Genomic DNA, 13206 nt, shown 5'->3' on the forward strand with positions numbered 1-13206 from the left:
CCAGGTGTTCGTCTCACGGTGTGTGACCAGAGTGGGCGGAGCCTCTGTGTGTACCTGGACCTAAGCCACGCCCCCTACCCACCTGGTCTGTTGCCAGGTAACCAGGTGCTGCTGTCAGGATTCCTCAGGAAGATCTCCAGGTAGATAACATGGTCACTGGAGCTGACCTTTAACCTCCAGTCTGACCTTTAACCTCTAACCTGTGTCTCAGGTCAGGTGCTGTGTACTGCTCCCTCTCACCTGTTGGCTGTGTCACAGTGACATCACTGGGAGACTCCAGCAGGTAAACCTGGACTCACCTGGACTCACCTGGACTCACCTGCTGCTGACCCTCTGTTGCTCCTGGTTACAGGTTGGCCCCGCCCCCTGCTCCCAGCATGCACCTGGCCCACTGGGCCTCCAGCAAGACTGTTGAGGCCCAGGTCAAAGGTCATGTGGTCTGTGTCCTTCACCTGCAGCTGCAGTGGAGCTGCTGCCACCAGGGGGGGCAAAACACACAGGTAACACACACACACACAGGTAACACACACACACACAGGTAACACACACAAGTGTGTTTAAAATAGTAGAATATGAGAACACTGGAGAAATGATCTAGACTGATGAATATCTGGGGCTAGATGTTCACAACAAGAAGTTTAATTTAAACTAGAAAAATTGCTGTTCCTAATGAAACAAGTCATGAGAATGAATATCTATAGAATGAATATCTGCAGAATGAATATCTATAGAATGAATATCTGCAGAATGAATATCTGCAGAATGAATATCTATAGAATGAATATCTATAGAATGAATATCTACAGAATGAATATCTACAGAATGAATATCTGCAGAATGAATATCTATAGAATGAATATCTACAGAATGAATATCAATAGAATGAATATCTATAGAATGAATATCTGCAGAATGAATATCTATAGAATGAATATCTGCAGAATGAATATCTGCAGAATGAATATCTATAGAATGAATATCTATAGAATGAATATCTACAGAATGAATATCTGCAGAATGAATATCTATAGAATGAATATCTACAGAATGAATATCAATAGAATGAATATCTATAGAATGAATATCTGCAGAATGAATATCTATAGAATGAATATCTATAGAATGAATATCTGCAGAATGAATATCTATAGAATGAATATCTATAGAATGAATATCTATAGAATGAATAATATTAGCGACTGTCAAACAAAGTCGCCGAGCAGCTGAATAGGGGAATCCTTGTTGACGCGCCAGCTGATCAAAAACGCCATTCCAGGATGCAGTTAAGATGGTTTTATTTTGTCATATTATCAATATTCAAGAACAGTGTCCAAAAGAGCATTAAAACCGGATCCGCAGGTTTAAACAGTGATCAAGGACAAAAAACCATATTGGCGACTTCCGGTTTGCCATGCGGACAGGTTAGACGTAGCAACGGACTGCTCCGGAAAAATCCAGACTTTTAACTAAATTCACCCCACAGAAAACTAATTCTACGCCGCCTATCAATACAAAAAACATTCTTGGCAAGTATTTTTGATTATTTGCGCACTAGAGATGGCCTGTAAGAGCGCGAAAGGAAGTAAGAAGGAGGACGCTAGCTTAACGCTAGAGGCTATCACCGCACTTTTTCAGCAGCATGGTGAGGATCTGAAATCTGAGTTCAGGTCTTCTGTCAACATGCTGAGCTCCAAGCTAGACCAGGTGCGGCAGGCCCTGGAGGAACAGGCAGAGCGCATCTCCTCCTTGGAGCTCGCAACAGAGGATCTGGGCCAGCGAGTGGCTAGCCTCGAAGACTCATGTGCTGCTCTCCGTGAAGACAACGCTAAGCTAAAAGATAAAGTGACTGACCTAGAGAGCCGCAGCAGACGGCAGAATATTCGCATCCTCGGTCTGCCCGAAGACACTGAAAGTGGGCGCCCTACTCACTTTTTTTCCAACCTTCTCTGTGAGCTATTTGGGAAAGAGGTGCTCCCATCTCCACCAGAGCTCGATAGAGCGCACCGTTCTCTGGCAGCCAAACGGCCCGCAGGACGTCCTCCCCGCCCGGTGATCCTTCGCCTGCATCGATACCTGACTAAAGATCTCATCATTCGGGAAGCCAGGAAGAGAGGAAAGCTCGACTACAAAGGTGCGTCTGTTCGTATTGTGGAGGACTACAGTCCAGACGTCCTGGCCCAGCGCGCAGAGTATAAGGACATCATGGCGGAGCTCTACAAACGGGGCTTGAAGCCGGCTCTTCTCTTCCCAGCCCGTCTCCGCATTACGCAATCCAGCGGTGCCAAAAAATTTTTAGGTTCTGTGGAAGAGGCTCAACAGTTCATCAAGAGGCTTCCAAAACCACAGGAAGACCAATAAAGGAGCAACGTTTTGCCGAGGGCTTTCTTCAGAAACACAGGCAGGCTGCTTTTCCTCAGGACGCAGTAGGTACTGTAAAAATAGACTCGTCATATTGCCGTATTTCCAATGGACTTTTTCTGGCCATCCTTTTGGCTGGTATTGGACTTAATGAATGGAAGGGTAGCTCTGTCATTCCATTTCTTGTGGTTGCCTCAATTTGTATTGCAATACTACTTTCCTATGGTGTTTACGACAACCAGTAAACTATGTCTCAAAATCTATATCAATGTGGGGGGGTCTATACCTACTTCATACCCACTAGGAGCAGTGGTTAGTTTGCTATAGAAGTTCAGTTTTTTTTATTCCAAGGTTATTGGTTACTGGAAGATTGGATCTCTAAGAATGTTAATTTTGAAGAGCTTGCTGCTACATTGTTATTTTTTGTTTAGCAGCTGTTTATGTTTGGGGGAGGTTTTGGGGGGGAGGCTAAGGTCACTGCCAGGGGTCCTGCAAGGTACTGCAACCTCTCTTCACCTCTTTTGTTCCAATCTCTGCCTGCCATACTGCTATCGTACTTATCAAAGTAGGATAACATGTACACTCTGAAATCGTATGAGTCAGTATTTAAATTTTTTAAGTTGGAATGTTAAAGGCTTAAACCACCCAGTGAAGAGAAGGAAGGTTTTTTCCCATATTAAACGATTTAATACAGATGTGGTGTTTCTGCAGGAGACTCACATCAGGACCTTGGACGGGGGTCGTCTCCTGGCTTGCTGGAAGGGACAATGTTTTCACTCCCATTTTCAGGTTAAGGCGCGAGGGGTTTCTATACTGATCAGCCAGAATACTCCGTTTGAAGCCGATAATGTGGTGGCTGATAAACATGGCAGGTTTATTATTGTAAGTGGGAAACTGCATGGCACTCTGGTCGCTCTGGTCAATGTTTATGCTCCTAATACAGATGATGAGAATTTTTTTAAACAACTATTCTCTTTCCTACCTGACCTCAATAAATACTCACTGGTCCTGGGGGGTGATTTCAACTGTTGGTTGGACCCAGCTTTGGACCGCTCATCCCTTAAAAGTAATGCCATAAGCAAATCTGCATCAGTCATCCAAACCTTTTTATCTGAGTACGGGCTGTGTGATGTGTGGCGTACTTTAAATCCTGACAAGAGGGAGTACTCATACTTTTCACATGTACACAAAACTTACTCAAGAATTGATTATTTTATTACAGATTCTAAATGGCTGCAGCAGATCCGTTCCTGTGACTATCATAGCATAGTTATCTCAGACCACGCCCCACTCACTTTGTCCCTGTCCCTTCCTCACCTCCCCCTAAGAACTGGATCATGGCGTTTCAATTCAACCCTACTGTCTGATGAAAACTTTGTAAAGTTTATTCAGGATGAGATACGTTTCTTTTTCGCCACTAACTCCTCCCATGAGACCTCCAGCCTTGTGGTGTGGGATACTTTTAAGGCCTACATTAGAGGCCAGATTATTGCCTACTCAGCCAAAATTAAAAAACTGTCCACCTATGAACAGAACAACCTAATTCAACAAATCAAAGAGGTTGATATAAAATATGCTCTGAATCAGTGTCCTGAACTGTTCAAAAGGCGCGTTGAACTTAAAACAAGGCTTGACCTCTTGACAACACACTCAGCTGAACGCCTGCTCTTACACAACAAATCCAAATTTTATGTGCATGGCGACAAACCCGATAAACTATTAGCGACCATGCTCAAGGGCTCTAGGGCAAGGCAAAATATCTCTAGAATTCGAAAACAAGATGGCAGTATAGTCACAGATCACGGTCAGATTAATGATGCATTCAGGGACTTCTACGAGGAGCTCTACAGCTCACAATCACAGACCAATTCCAACATGACTGATGATTTCTTGGCTAAACTTCACATCCCTGTAATTTCACCAGAACTTAAGAACAGGTTAGATGAACCCATTTCCCAGGCAGAAGTCTCCCTAGCAATAGCCTCAATGCAGTCTGGCAAATGCCCAGGACCGGATGGTCTCCCCTCAGAATTTTTCAAACAATTCTCAGACTTACTCTCTGTGGAGCTCAGCTCCACCCTTACTGACTGTTTTAAACAAGAGTCCCTCCCTCAGTCATTTTATGAGGCTTGCATCACTCTTATTTCAAAAAAGGGCAAAGATCCAGTGGAATGCACCTCATACAGACCTATCTCTCTCCTAAATACAGATGTCAAAATCTTAGCCAAAATTCTTGCCCGTAGACTTGAAACTGTTTTACCATCGGTTATTTCAAAAGACCAAACAGGCTTCATTAAAGGTCGGCACTCATATTTCAATGTTAGAAGGCTGCTTAATATCATTTATTCCAGCGCCTCAGATTCAGATGAGTGTGTTGTCTCTCTGGACGCTGAAAAAGCCTTTGACCGGGTTGAGTTTGACTATCTTTTTGCGGTCCTTAGTAGATTTGGCTTTGGAGGAAACTTCATTTCATGGATCAAACTATTATACCAGCAACCGTCTGCCACAGTTCGTACCAATTTTCAGACCTCAAAACCTTTTAAATTACAAAGAGGCACCCGTCAGGGCTGTCCTCTTAGTCCCCTGCTTTTTGATCTGGCCATAGAGCCCCTCGCCATTGCACTTAAAACCAGTAAAGAGATTTCCGGCATTTGGAGGAATGATATGGAACATAAAGTGTCGCTTTATGCAGATGACCTTCTACTTTTTATTTCCAAACCATCAACCTCATTGCCTTTTGCTCTCGACATATTTAGCCAATTTGGTCAGATTTCTGGGTATAAGCTGAACCTCACCAAAAGTGAGCTTCTCCCAATAGGTAATAAAGCCAATATGTCAGATTTAGCCAATCTGCCGTTCAGAATTGAAAGACAAAAATTCACATACCTTGGTGTCACAGTGACAAAAAAACATAAAAACCTGTTCAAAGAGAATCTGATTCAACTGTTGAACCAAGTGAAGGGATCCCTCACAAAGTGGACGCCCTTTTCCATGTCCCTTGTGGGACGTATCAACTCAATTAAAATGAATATACTGCCCAAATTTTTATACCTCTTTCAGGCATTACCTATTTTTATTCCTAATACTTTTTTTAATGAGCTAGACTCGACTCTCTCGTCTTTTATTTGGCAGGGTAAACGCCCAAGGCTTAATAAATTACAACTCCAAAAACCTAAACAGCAGGGGGGGTTTGCCTCCCCCAATTTCCGGTTTTATTATTGGGCCGCCAACCTTAGATGCTCAGTGTTTTGGTATTTCTACTACAACCTGGGTGACTGTCCTGACTGGGTGGCTATGGAGCTGCACAGTGGTAACAATATATCCATTCCTGCCTTGCTCTGTTCCCCACTCTCACTCTCTTCAGTTAGCGCTATTTCAAACCCTGTAGTGAAACACTCACTGAAAATATGGGGCCAATTTAGGAAATACTTTAAACTTCATGACTTTTCCCTCTTAAGTCCAATTGCACTTAACCATTTTTTCAAACCATCTGTTCAGGATGGGGTGTTCCTAGAGTGGCACCGGAGGGGGCTTACTTATTTTAAGGACCTTTTTTTAGAGAAGAATTTGGCATCCTTTGAGGAACTTAGCACTAAATATGGTTTACCTAAATCCCATTTTTTTAGATATTTGCAAACCAGAAACTTTATTCAGTCTCATTTATCAGGCTCAGTTTCTCTGCCAGAGTTTACACTATTGGAAACCATCCTATTATTGAACCCGACCCGTAAAGGGCTGGTTTCTTGGCTTTATGATAAAATGTTGAGTATGAAAGAGACCTCCTCACCTGAACTTAAAACTTCATGGGAAGAAGATTTGAATATATCTATACCAGATGAGACATGGGACTCTATACTTAAACTGGTGAATACAACGTCTCTGTGTGCGCGCCATTGTCTCATTCAGTTCAAAATAGTACATAGAGCCCATCTCTCCAAAAGCAAACTGTCTCGTTTCTATCCAGAAGTCACCCCATACTGCGACAAATGCAAAACTGCTGTAGCCACACTAGTTCATATGTACTGGTCCTGCCCCGCTCTTGGTCAGTTCTGGACAGATGTTTTTCGTACGATGTCCGGGTTGGCCGGGGTGGTGGTAACACCTGGCCCCCTCTTGGCTCTCTTTGGGTTCAGTGGTGGGGGGTTGCCTTTATCGGCCTCTAAACGGCAGGCCCTGGCATTTTGCTCACTGATAGCGAGGCGCACAGTTCTGACCAGGTGGAAGGGTGCTGCCCCTCCAACTCATAAACAGTGGCTATGTGACCTTATGTCGTGTTTAAAACTGGAAAGGATTAGATGTTCTCTTCAACACGCAACTGGTAAATTTGAAAAAACATGGGGACCCTTTCTTGACTCATTTCAAAACATACAATAATGCTCCAGATTAATTAAGTTAATTAATTTTATTAAAATGTGTTCCGTTTCTGCCAGGGATAGGAATGTAGTGGGTGGACCTACTAGGCAGTGACCTGGGTGGGCTAAATGGGATTACTTTGGAGGGATTATTTTCTCTGTGTGTATTATTTTATGTATGTGTTAGATACACTTCTTTGTACTCACAAACTGTATGTACTAAAGGAAAAAAAAAACTCAATAAAAAGACAGTGATTAAAAAAAAAACCATATTGGCATAAGGCGGTCAGCAAAAAGTAAACCTCCCCATCACCCACTCACTAAAGTCACCAGGTCCGCAACAGGTGATCTACAATCACTAATAACACCACGTGATCCCGCCCCTCACCTATCCACAACATTCCGGCCCCTAATTATTACATCATTACACAGTAATAATTACTCATACTACACCATAACCTAAGATATACACTACATAGAAACACACATTGAGACAACACATTCAAAGAGTTCATGAAAGTCATTTTCAAATAGTCAAACAGTCATTTTCTCCTTTTTCTTCATAATAGTCCATCCATAGTCAGTCAGTCATAGGCCAGAGGTTACCAGCACTTAGCCTAAATATAGTCAGTCTGCGATGTACATCTAGTTGTGGTAAAGTCAAGTCAAAGGGTCATGTCAAGAGTTGAGTTAAGTCAAATGTGTTGTCTTCATTGGTCGGAAGTCTCCTGCAGAAGGCATATCTTAGTGATGGGTCTGCATAAGTGGCTGGTTGGGGTCTTAATCCAGACCTGACGTACAAGTCCATTTTTGTCTGGCACAGTTTCTGTGATTCTGCCCATGATCCAGGAACCACGAGGTGCCGAGTCATCCATTATAAGGACCACATCTCCAGGAACAAAGTTGCGTCTAATCTTCATCCACTTTTGGCGCTGTTGAAGTTGAGGCAGATATTCTTTAATCCATCTCTTCCAGAACAGATTAGATATGTATTGGACCTGTCTCCATCGTTTCCGTGCATAAACATCATCTTTCTGGAATAAACCTGGTGGTAAGCTTGGGTTAGCCTTGAGTAAGAGAAGATGGTTCGGTGTTAGAGCTTCCAGATCATTTGGATCAGCGGATTCCAATGCGATAGGTCTACTGTTGAGGATTGACTCCACTTCACAGAGAGCAGTTTGAAGTCCTTCCTCGTCCAAATGCTGTGTCTGCAAGGTGAAAGTAAGAGCTTTTCTGATGGAACGAATCAATCTCTCCCATGCTCCACCATGGTGCGATCCAGCTGGAGGATTGAAGATCCACTTCACTCCTTTCATTGACAGCACGTCGGAGATCTTTTCCTGATTCCAATCTTCGATAGCTCATCTCAGTTCGTGCTCTGCGCCCACAAAGTTGGTACCATTATCGGACCGCAGCTCTTGTACTTGGCCTCTCCTTGCAATGAAACGTCGTAAGGCGTTAATGAAAGAGTCTGTGTCAAGAGATGAGGCAACCTCAATGTGTACTGCTCTGATCGCCAAACATGTGAAGATAACTCCATATTTTTTCACAAGACTTCTCCCACGCTTCACTTCAAATGGACCAAAATAGTCCACTCCAACAAAACTAAAGGGGGGGTTTTCAGGGGTTACTCTGCTTTCAGGAAAATCTATCTTGAATTGTTGCTTCCATAGGTAATCCAGTGTAACAGCAGAAATTCTGTTCATGGTGACAGTTGACAGACCACTCGTTCTTTCCCAACATTCTCAGTCAATCAGCCCATTCACTGTCCAGCCGAGCACAGTTTTAATGGCGAAAGGTCCTTCACCTTCGCTCCTAATGACCTCTAAAGGTTCTAGAGCTCTGGGCATGTTCATGCCAATCAAAAGCTCCACCTGTGCTTTGATCTCTGGCAAATGAACGCGCTTCAAGTGTGGCCAGATATCCAGATCTTGTTGCTTTGGGATGTTACTCAGGTCTACAGGCATTTTGTACTGAGTAAAGAGGTCGGGCATGTCATAATACATGTCGCTGTCCAATCCAGCAATTTCAAGTTCAGGTACAATGAAGCTGTCCACAACTTTCTCTTGTCCCATGGTGCGCAAGAGAATCTTTGTTTTTCTTCCAATGAGATTCAGCTTATCCAAAAGACCCACCTCTGTGTCCACCTCTGCAAAACAAACAAATCTTCACATCAGTCTGATGGTCTTGATTATTTCTCTCAACAGCAGAGATAGTGATGCCAAAGCTATTTCCTGTAGTTCTTGGGCCAGAAAAATGTTTCCCTCCATCTGTACTCTTGGCTGATAAATTTATTGATGGAGCATCAATTAAGTTTCCAAAGACAGGATCTGTAATAATTTTGACTTGATGCTCAATAAAGAAAACAATGTCAATAAATGTTGCTCTTCGATGCTGCTTCTCGAGGATGTCACATGCTACTGTTCGCCATTTATCTTTTAATTTATATGGCAATCTTTTAATCACAGCAAGCATATTAGCAGGTGTGTTTAATTCAGAAAGATCCTGAATGTCCTCCATCGCATTACAACACCCACGTAAGAACAAATAGTATGCCTGAAGAGCTTTTCCGTCTTCTGATTTAATCAATGGCCACGAATGAACTTTATTCAGGTAAGCAGATGCAATAACATGTCCATTTCCAAAATGCTCATACAGCATAGTCTTTGCTTTTACATATCCACCACCATCAGACATATGTTGACAGCTTTTGACAAGTTCATTGGGCTGCCCCCTGGTGTACTGTGCGAGGTAATGCAGGCAATCGTCAGGATCACCAGTCTTTGATTCAATGACCTGTTCAAATGAGCGCATAAAGGCCTGAAAATGAAGCGAATTGCCATCAAAAGGTTGAATTTCTCTTTTGGGTAGTGAAGAGAGACTTTGTTGATGAACCAACATCCAAGTTAATTCATTTTGTTTCTCCATAATGGATAACAGATTTTCATTGGTTGCTGATTGAGCAGCTTGCTGCAGAGGCATATTCGATATTGTTCTGCTTACAGGATGAGAAGGTCCAAGAAGAGGAGCAAACTTCTTCTTTGTCACTTTTTGTTGTACTGTTTTTATTTGAAGCTCTGCGTTTTCATTAACTGTATTTCTCTTTGTCTGTGGAACAAAAGTATTAGCGTTAAGAGTTTCAACAGCATTTCCTTTTGTTTTAAAATAGGATTCCATTCCATTAGATTTCCGTGAAACTGAGCTTTGTACTGCAGATCCAATTTTCAGCACATTCACTTTTGCAGCAGTTGCAGCTATTTCTGCTTCAAGTTGAAGCTGTTCTTTCCTTTTCCTAAGTTGCTCCTCTTGTTCTTCAATAGCATGTTTTTCTTTGAGCATATTTTGACGTGTGAGTAAAGCAGCCATTTCAGCTTCTGCCCTGAGACGTGCAGATGAAGTTGATGATACTTTGGAGCTTGACTTGCTTCCTTGATTTGAAACACTGTCTGATGGCAACACATCATCTTGAATGTCATGCTGGAGATTAGCAGATAACTGAGGCTCCATTTGTTCTTGAACCTCCACTTCTTTTCCTAATGGAGTTTCCTGTGACCGTAACATGTCAGAGGATGACCTGCTCGAGCATTTATTTGTTTCAGAAAGCCATGTTTCAACATCCTCAATAAATCCCTTGTTGTATTTAGTGATACTTGAAAACCATGTATTTTGTTTATCTTTCTCATCAAGCGGAATTAAAGGCAGCAAAGATTCATGCAATATAATGGCCTCTTGAAACAGGTGTGTTAACTCATCCAGTAGTGATTTTACTTGTGAATAATTTTTATCATCTTTCATTAGCTCTTTAAGGGATGATATTACACCTTTCATTTTCTTTACACACTTTTCCCGCTCTGTTTGGATCGTTTCAATTTTATTTGCGAGAGCTTTCTCAGTGAGAACGATCGCTCGTTTATCCTTTTCAGGTTTCTCAACAGCTGATAGAGCAGACGATCCACTCATTTTAATCCAAAATAGAGGAAACTTACAGGCAACAGCAACTTCTTAAACTTTATTGAACGCACGCAGAGCCACAACACACTTGGACACCAAAATGCCGCAGCCGCAGAGCAAAACGCAGCGGGGGGCGTGTCGCAACAACAGCTCCACATGGCAGAACCAAACTGCGTTAAAAGAGCAACACGCAGCACCAATCATTCAGGTTACATACCACTGTCGTCTTCTACTTCTTTGTCAAACAATCCTCTATCGTAGGTATAGTGGCTGTGGTGTGTGGGCTCGCGTTGGCGTCCAGCTGTGCGAGAAAACTCCGTTGTCGTTGTCGTTTTTTTTTTGCTGACAAATATTAGCGACTGTCAAACAAAGTCGCCGAGCAGCTGAATAGGGGAATCCTTGTTGACGCGCCAGCTGATCAAAAACGCCATTCCAGGATGCAGTTAAGATGGTTTTATTTTGTCATATTATTAATATCCAAGAACAGTGTCCAAAAGAGCATTAAAACCGGATCCGCAGGTTTAATCAGTGATCAAGGACAAAAAACCATATTAGCATTAGGCGGTCAGCAAAAAGTAAAAACCTCCCCATCACCCACTCACTAAAGTCACTAGGTTCCGCAACAGGTGATCTACAATCACTAATAACACCACGTGATCCGGCCTCTCACCTATAAACAACAAATATCTACAGCTTTTTCCCAAACTTGAAAAAACTAGTTTCCTCTGAAGAGACGCAGCAACAACTCATCTCAGTGACTTTATTTATTTATTCATTTATTTATTTATCCTTTCTTTTTCTTGTCTTTAGATGAATCTCATGTGAACAAACATGTTCACATGAGCAGGTTGAAAACCTACAAATAAATAGGAGAAATATTAATTACAGATTACAATGAGTTAATTTTAACTTTAACTAATTAACTAGTTTCTCAACTAATGATTCAATAATTTACTTGTAAGCTATCAGTGAATAAATAAATAAATTATATTCCAAACAGGGCAATGAATTTGTTTCCAAACACATGAAAACATAACATGAGATAATAAATCTATTTTAATTTTCTGAATAATGTTCATTCCTATCATGGTGTCTTTGAGGAAGTTTCAGTTCAGGTTCTTTGAACAGAGATTATTGAGAGCAAAGGTGTTTCAAGTTTGAGCAGTGAAAGGGAGGGGAGCGCTTGATTCGTTGCAAGGTGTGTGCCAGTTGGGTGGAGACAGTGAATACATTCAAAATGTTGAGTTTGTTGTTTTAACTTTTAGTCTCCTTGGATTGATGGTGGCAGAGAAACCAGTCCTGACCTGGAATCAGACACTAAACCAGTTCAGAGCTCCAACTGGTTTAGTTTGTCTAAACTGGACTGTAGATGAATCTGGGAGGATTTTGGTTTTTATGGCCAACATTAATCTTAGAAGCTGAAACTAATCAGTTTATTAGTTTTGCTCATTTCAAGGTGATTTAATCATAAAAACAGAAAATAAAGTTTTCAATAAATCTCCAGGAAAATTGAACAAACGTTTCATTTTGATGAGAGTTTAATCATAAATATGTTGATTAATGTTTCATTTATTATGGTTCTAACCAGGAGGGTTTTGATAGAATTACAATAATAACCTAGATAAATAGTAATTATTATATTTAAGGGCTGTTAGATTCTGTTTCTGGAAGGTCAGTTTTATCTGCAGGAAGTTATAAACTTGTTAAACTGAGAAATGACCTGGCAGGAAAAACACTAAAGGCTAAAAGATCAAAGTTTGTGACTCACTGAGATCAAATCTGCAGAGATAAAGGAAACATTGTCATGTCAATAGTCATTTTTTATTTATTTTCTTTATTTAATCAGGTAAACCCCGTTGAGATCTAGATCTCATAGTCATGCAGAGACTTAAAGAAAAGAGCTTGTATTTAAATGCTGTGGAATGAATGAAGGTCACATTGCAGCTGTTTGCCTCTCAGCCTTTAGAGACGGTGGGACGTTCATGTGATTTAGTGCAGATCCTGTTTCAGTCAACAGGAAGGACGAACTTCAGAGCAGGAAGAGACCTCAAACGGCCTAGTCCAAGTCCAAGACCTTACGTCTCTGTTCACGAGTAAAATTAAATCTGACTCTTTGTGTTATTAATGATGTTTGAACCTGACAGGTTTTAGTCTAGATTTACAGGAACTCAGTGTTTCAGCTGTGCTGCAGTTTTCTGGTAGTTTGTTCTAGATCTGTGGTCTATAGAAGCTGAATGATGCCCGTTATCTTCATCATCAGTTTCCTGATCTCCTCAGGGTTTGTTCTAGTTCCTCTGTTTCTATCTGGTCTCTGATTCTCCTCTCTGTCTCATCCTGACCCGCTGAAAGGTTAAAGTTCACCTTCTGTGGATCAGCTGGTCGCCCCCTGCAGGCCTCCTGTGGTACCACCACTAACCTCTTCCTCCTCCTCTTCCTCTCCAGGTCTGCAGCTCTCACTGTGGATCAGCCGCCTTCCGGGCCACAGCCAGGTGAGAACAGAACCAGAACCAGGTGGTACCGACCCAATCTCCTGGTTCTGGCTCCA

The 13206-nt window shown here is 41.9% G+C and overlaps 1 protein-coding gene across 1 annotated transcript in view; it reads left to right on the top strand.

The window, feature by feature from the left end:
* The window catches only part of ctc1 (CST telomere replication complex component 1), a 127359-nt gene that overhangs the window by 112802 nt on the left and 1351 nt on the right, over positions 1 to 13206 (top strand). The window contains exons 19-22 of the mRNA XM_023346464.1: positions 5 to 140; positions 212 to 283; positions 353 to 500; positions 13104 to 13150. Coding sequence (XP_023202232.1) covers positions 5 to 140; positions 212 to 283; positions 353 to 500; positions 13104 to 13150 — 403 coding nt within the window. The remainder of the gene's footprint in view (positions 1 to 4; positions 141 to 211; positions 284 to 352; positions 501 to 13103; positions 13151 to 13206) is intronic.

The sequence above is a fragment of the Xiphophorus maculatus genome, chromosome 14 (assembly GCF_002775205.1).
Source record: "Xiphophorus maculatus strain JP 163 A chromosome 14, X_maculatus-5.0-male, whole genome shotgun sequence".
NCBI classification, from domain to species: domain Eukaryota; kingdom Metazoa; phylum Chordata; class Actinopteri; order Cyprinodontiformes; family Poeciliidae; genus Xiphophorus; species Xiphophorus maculatus.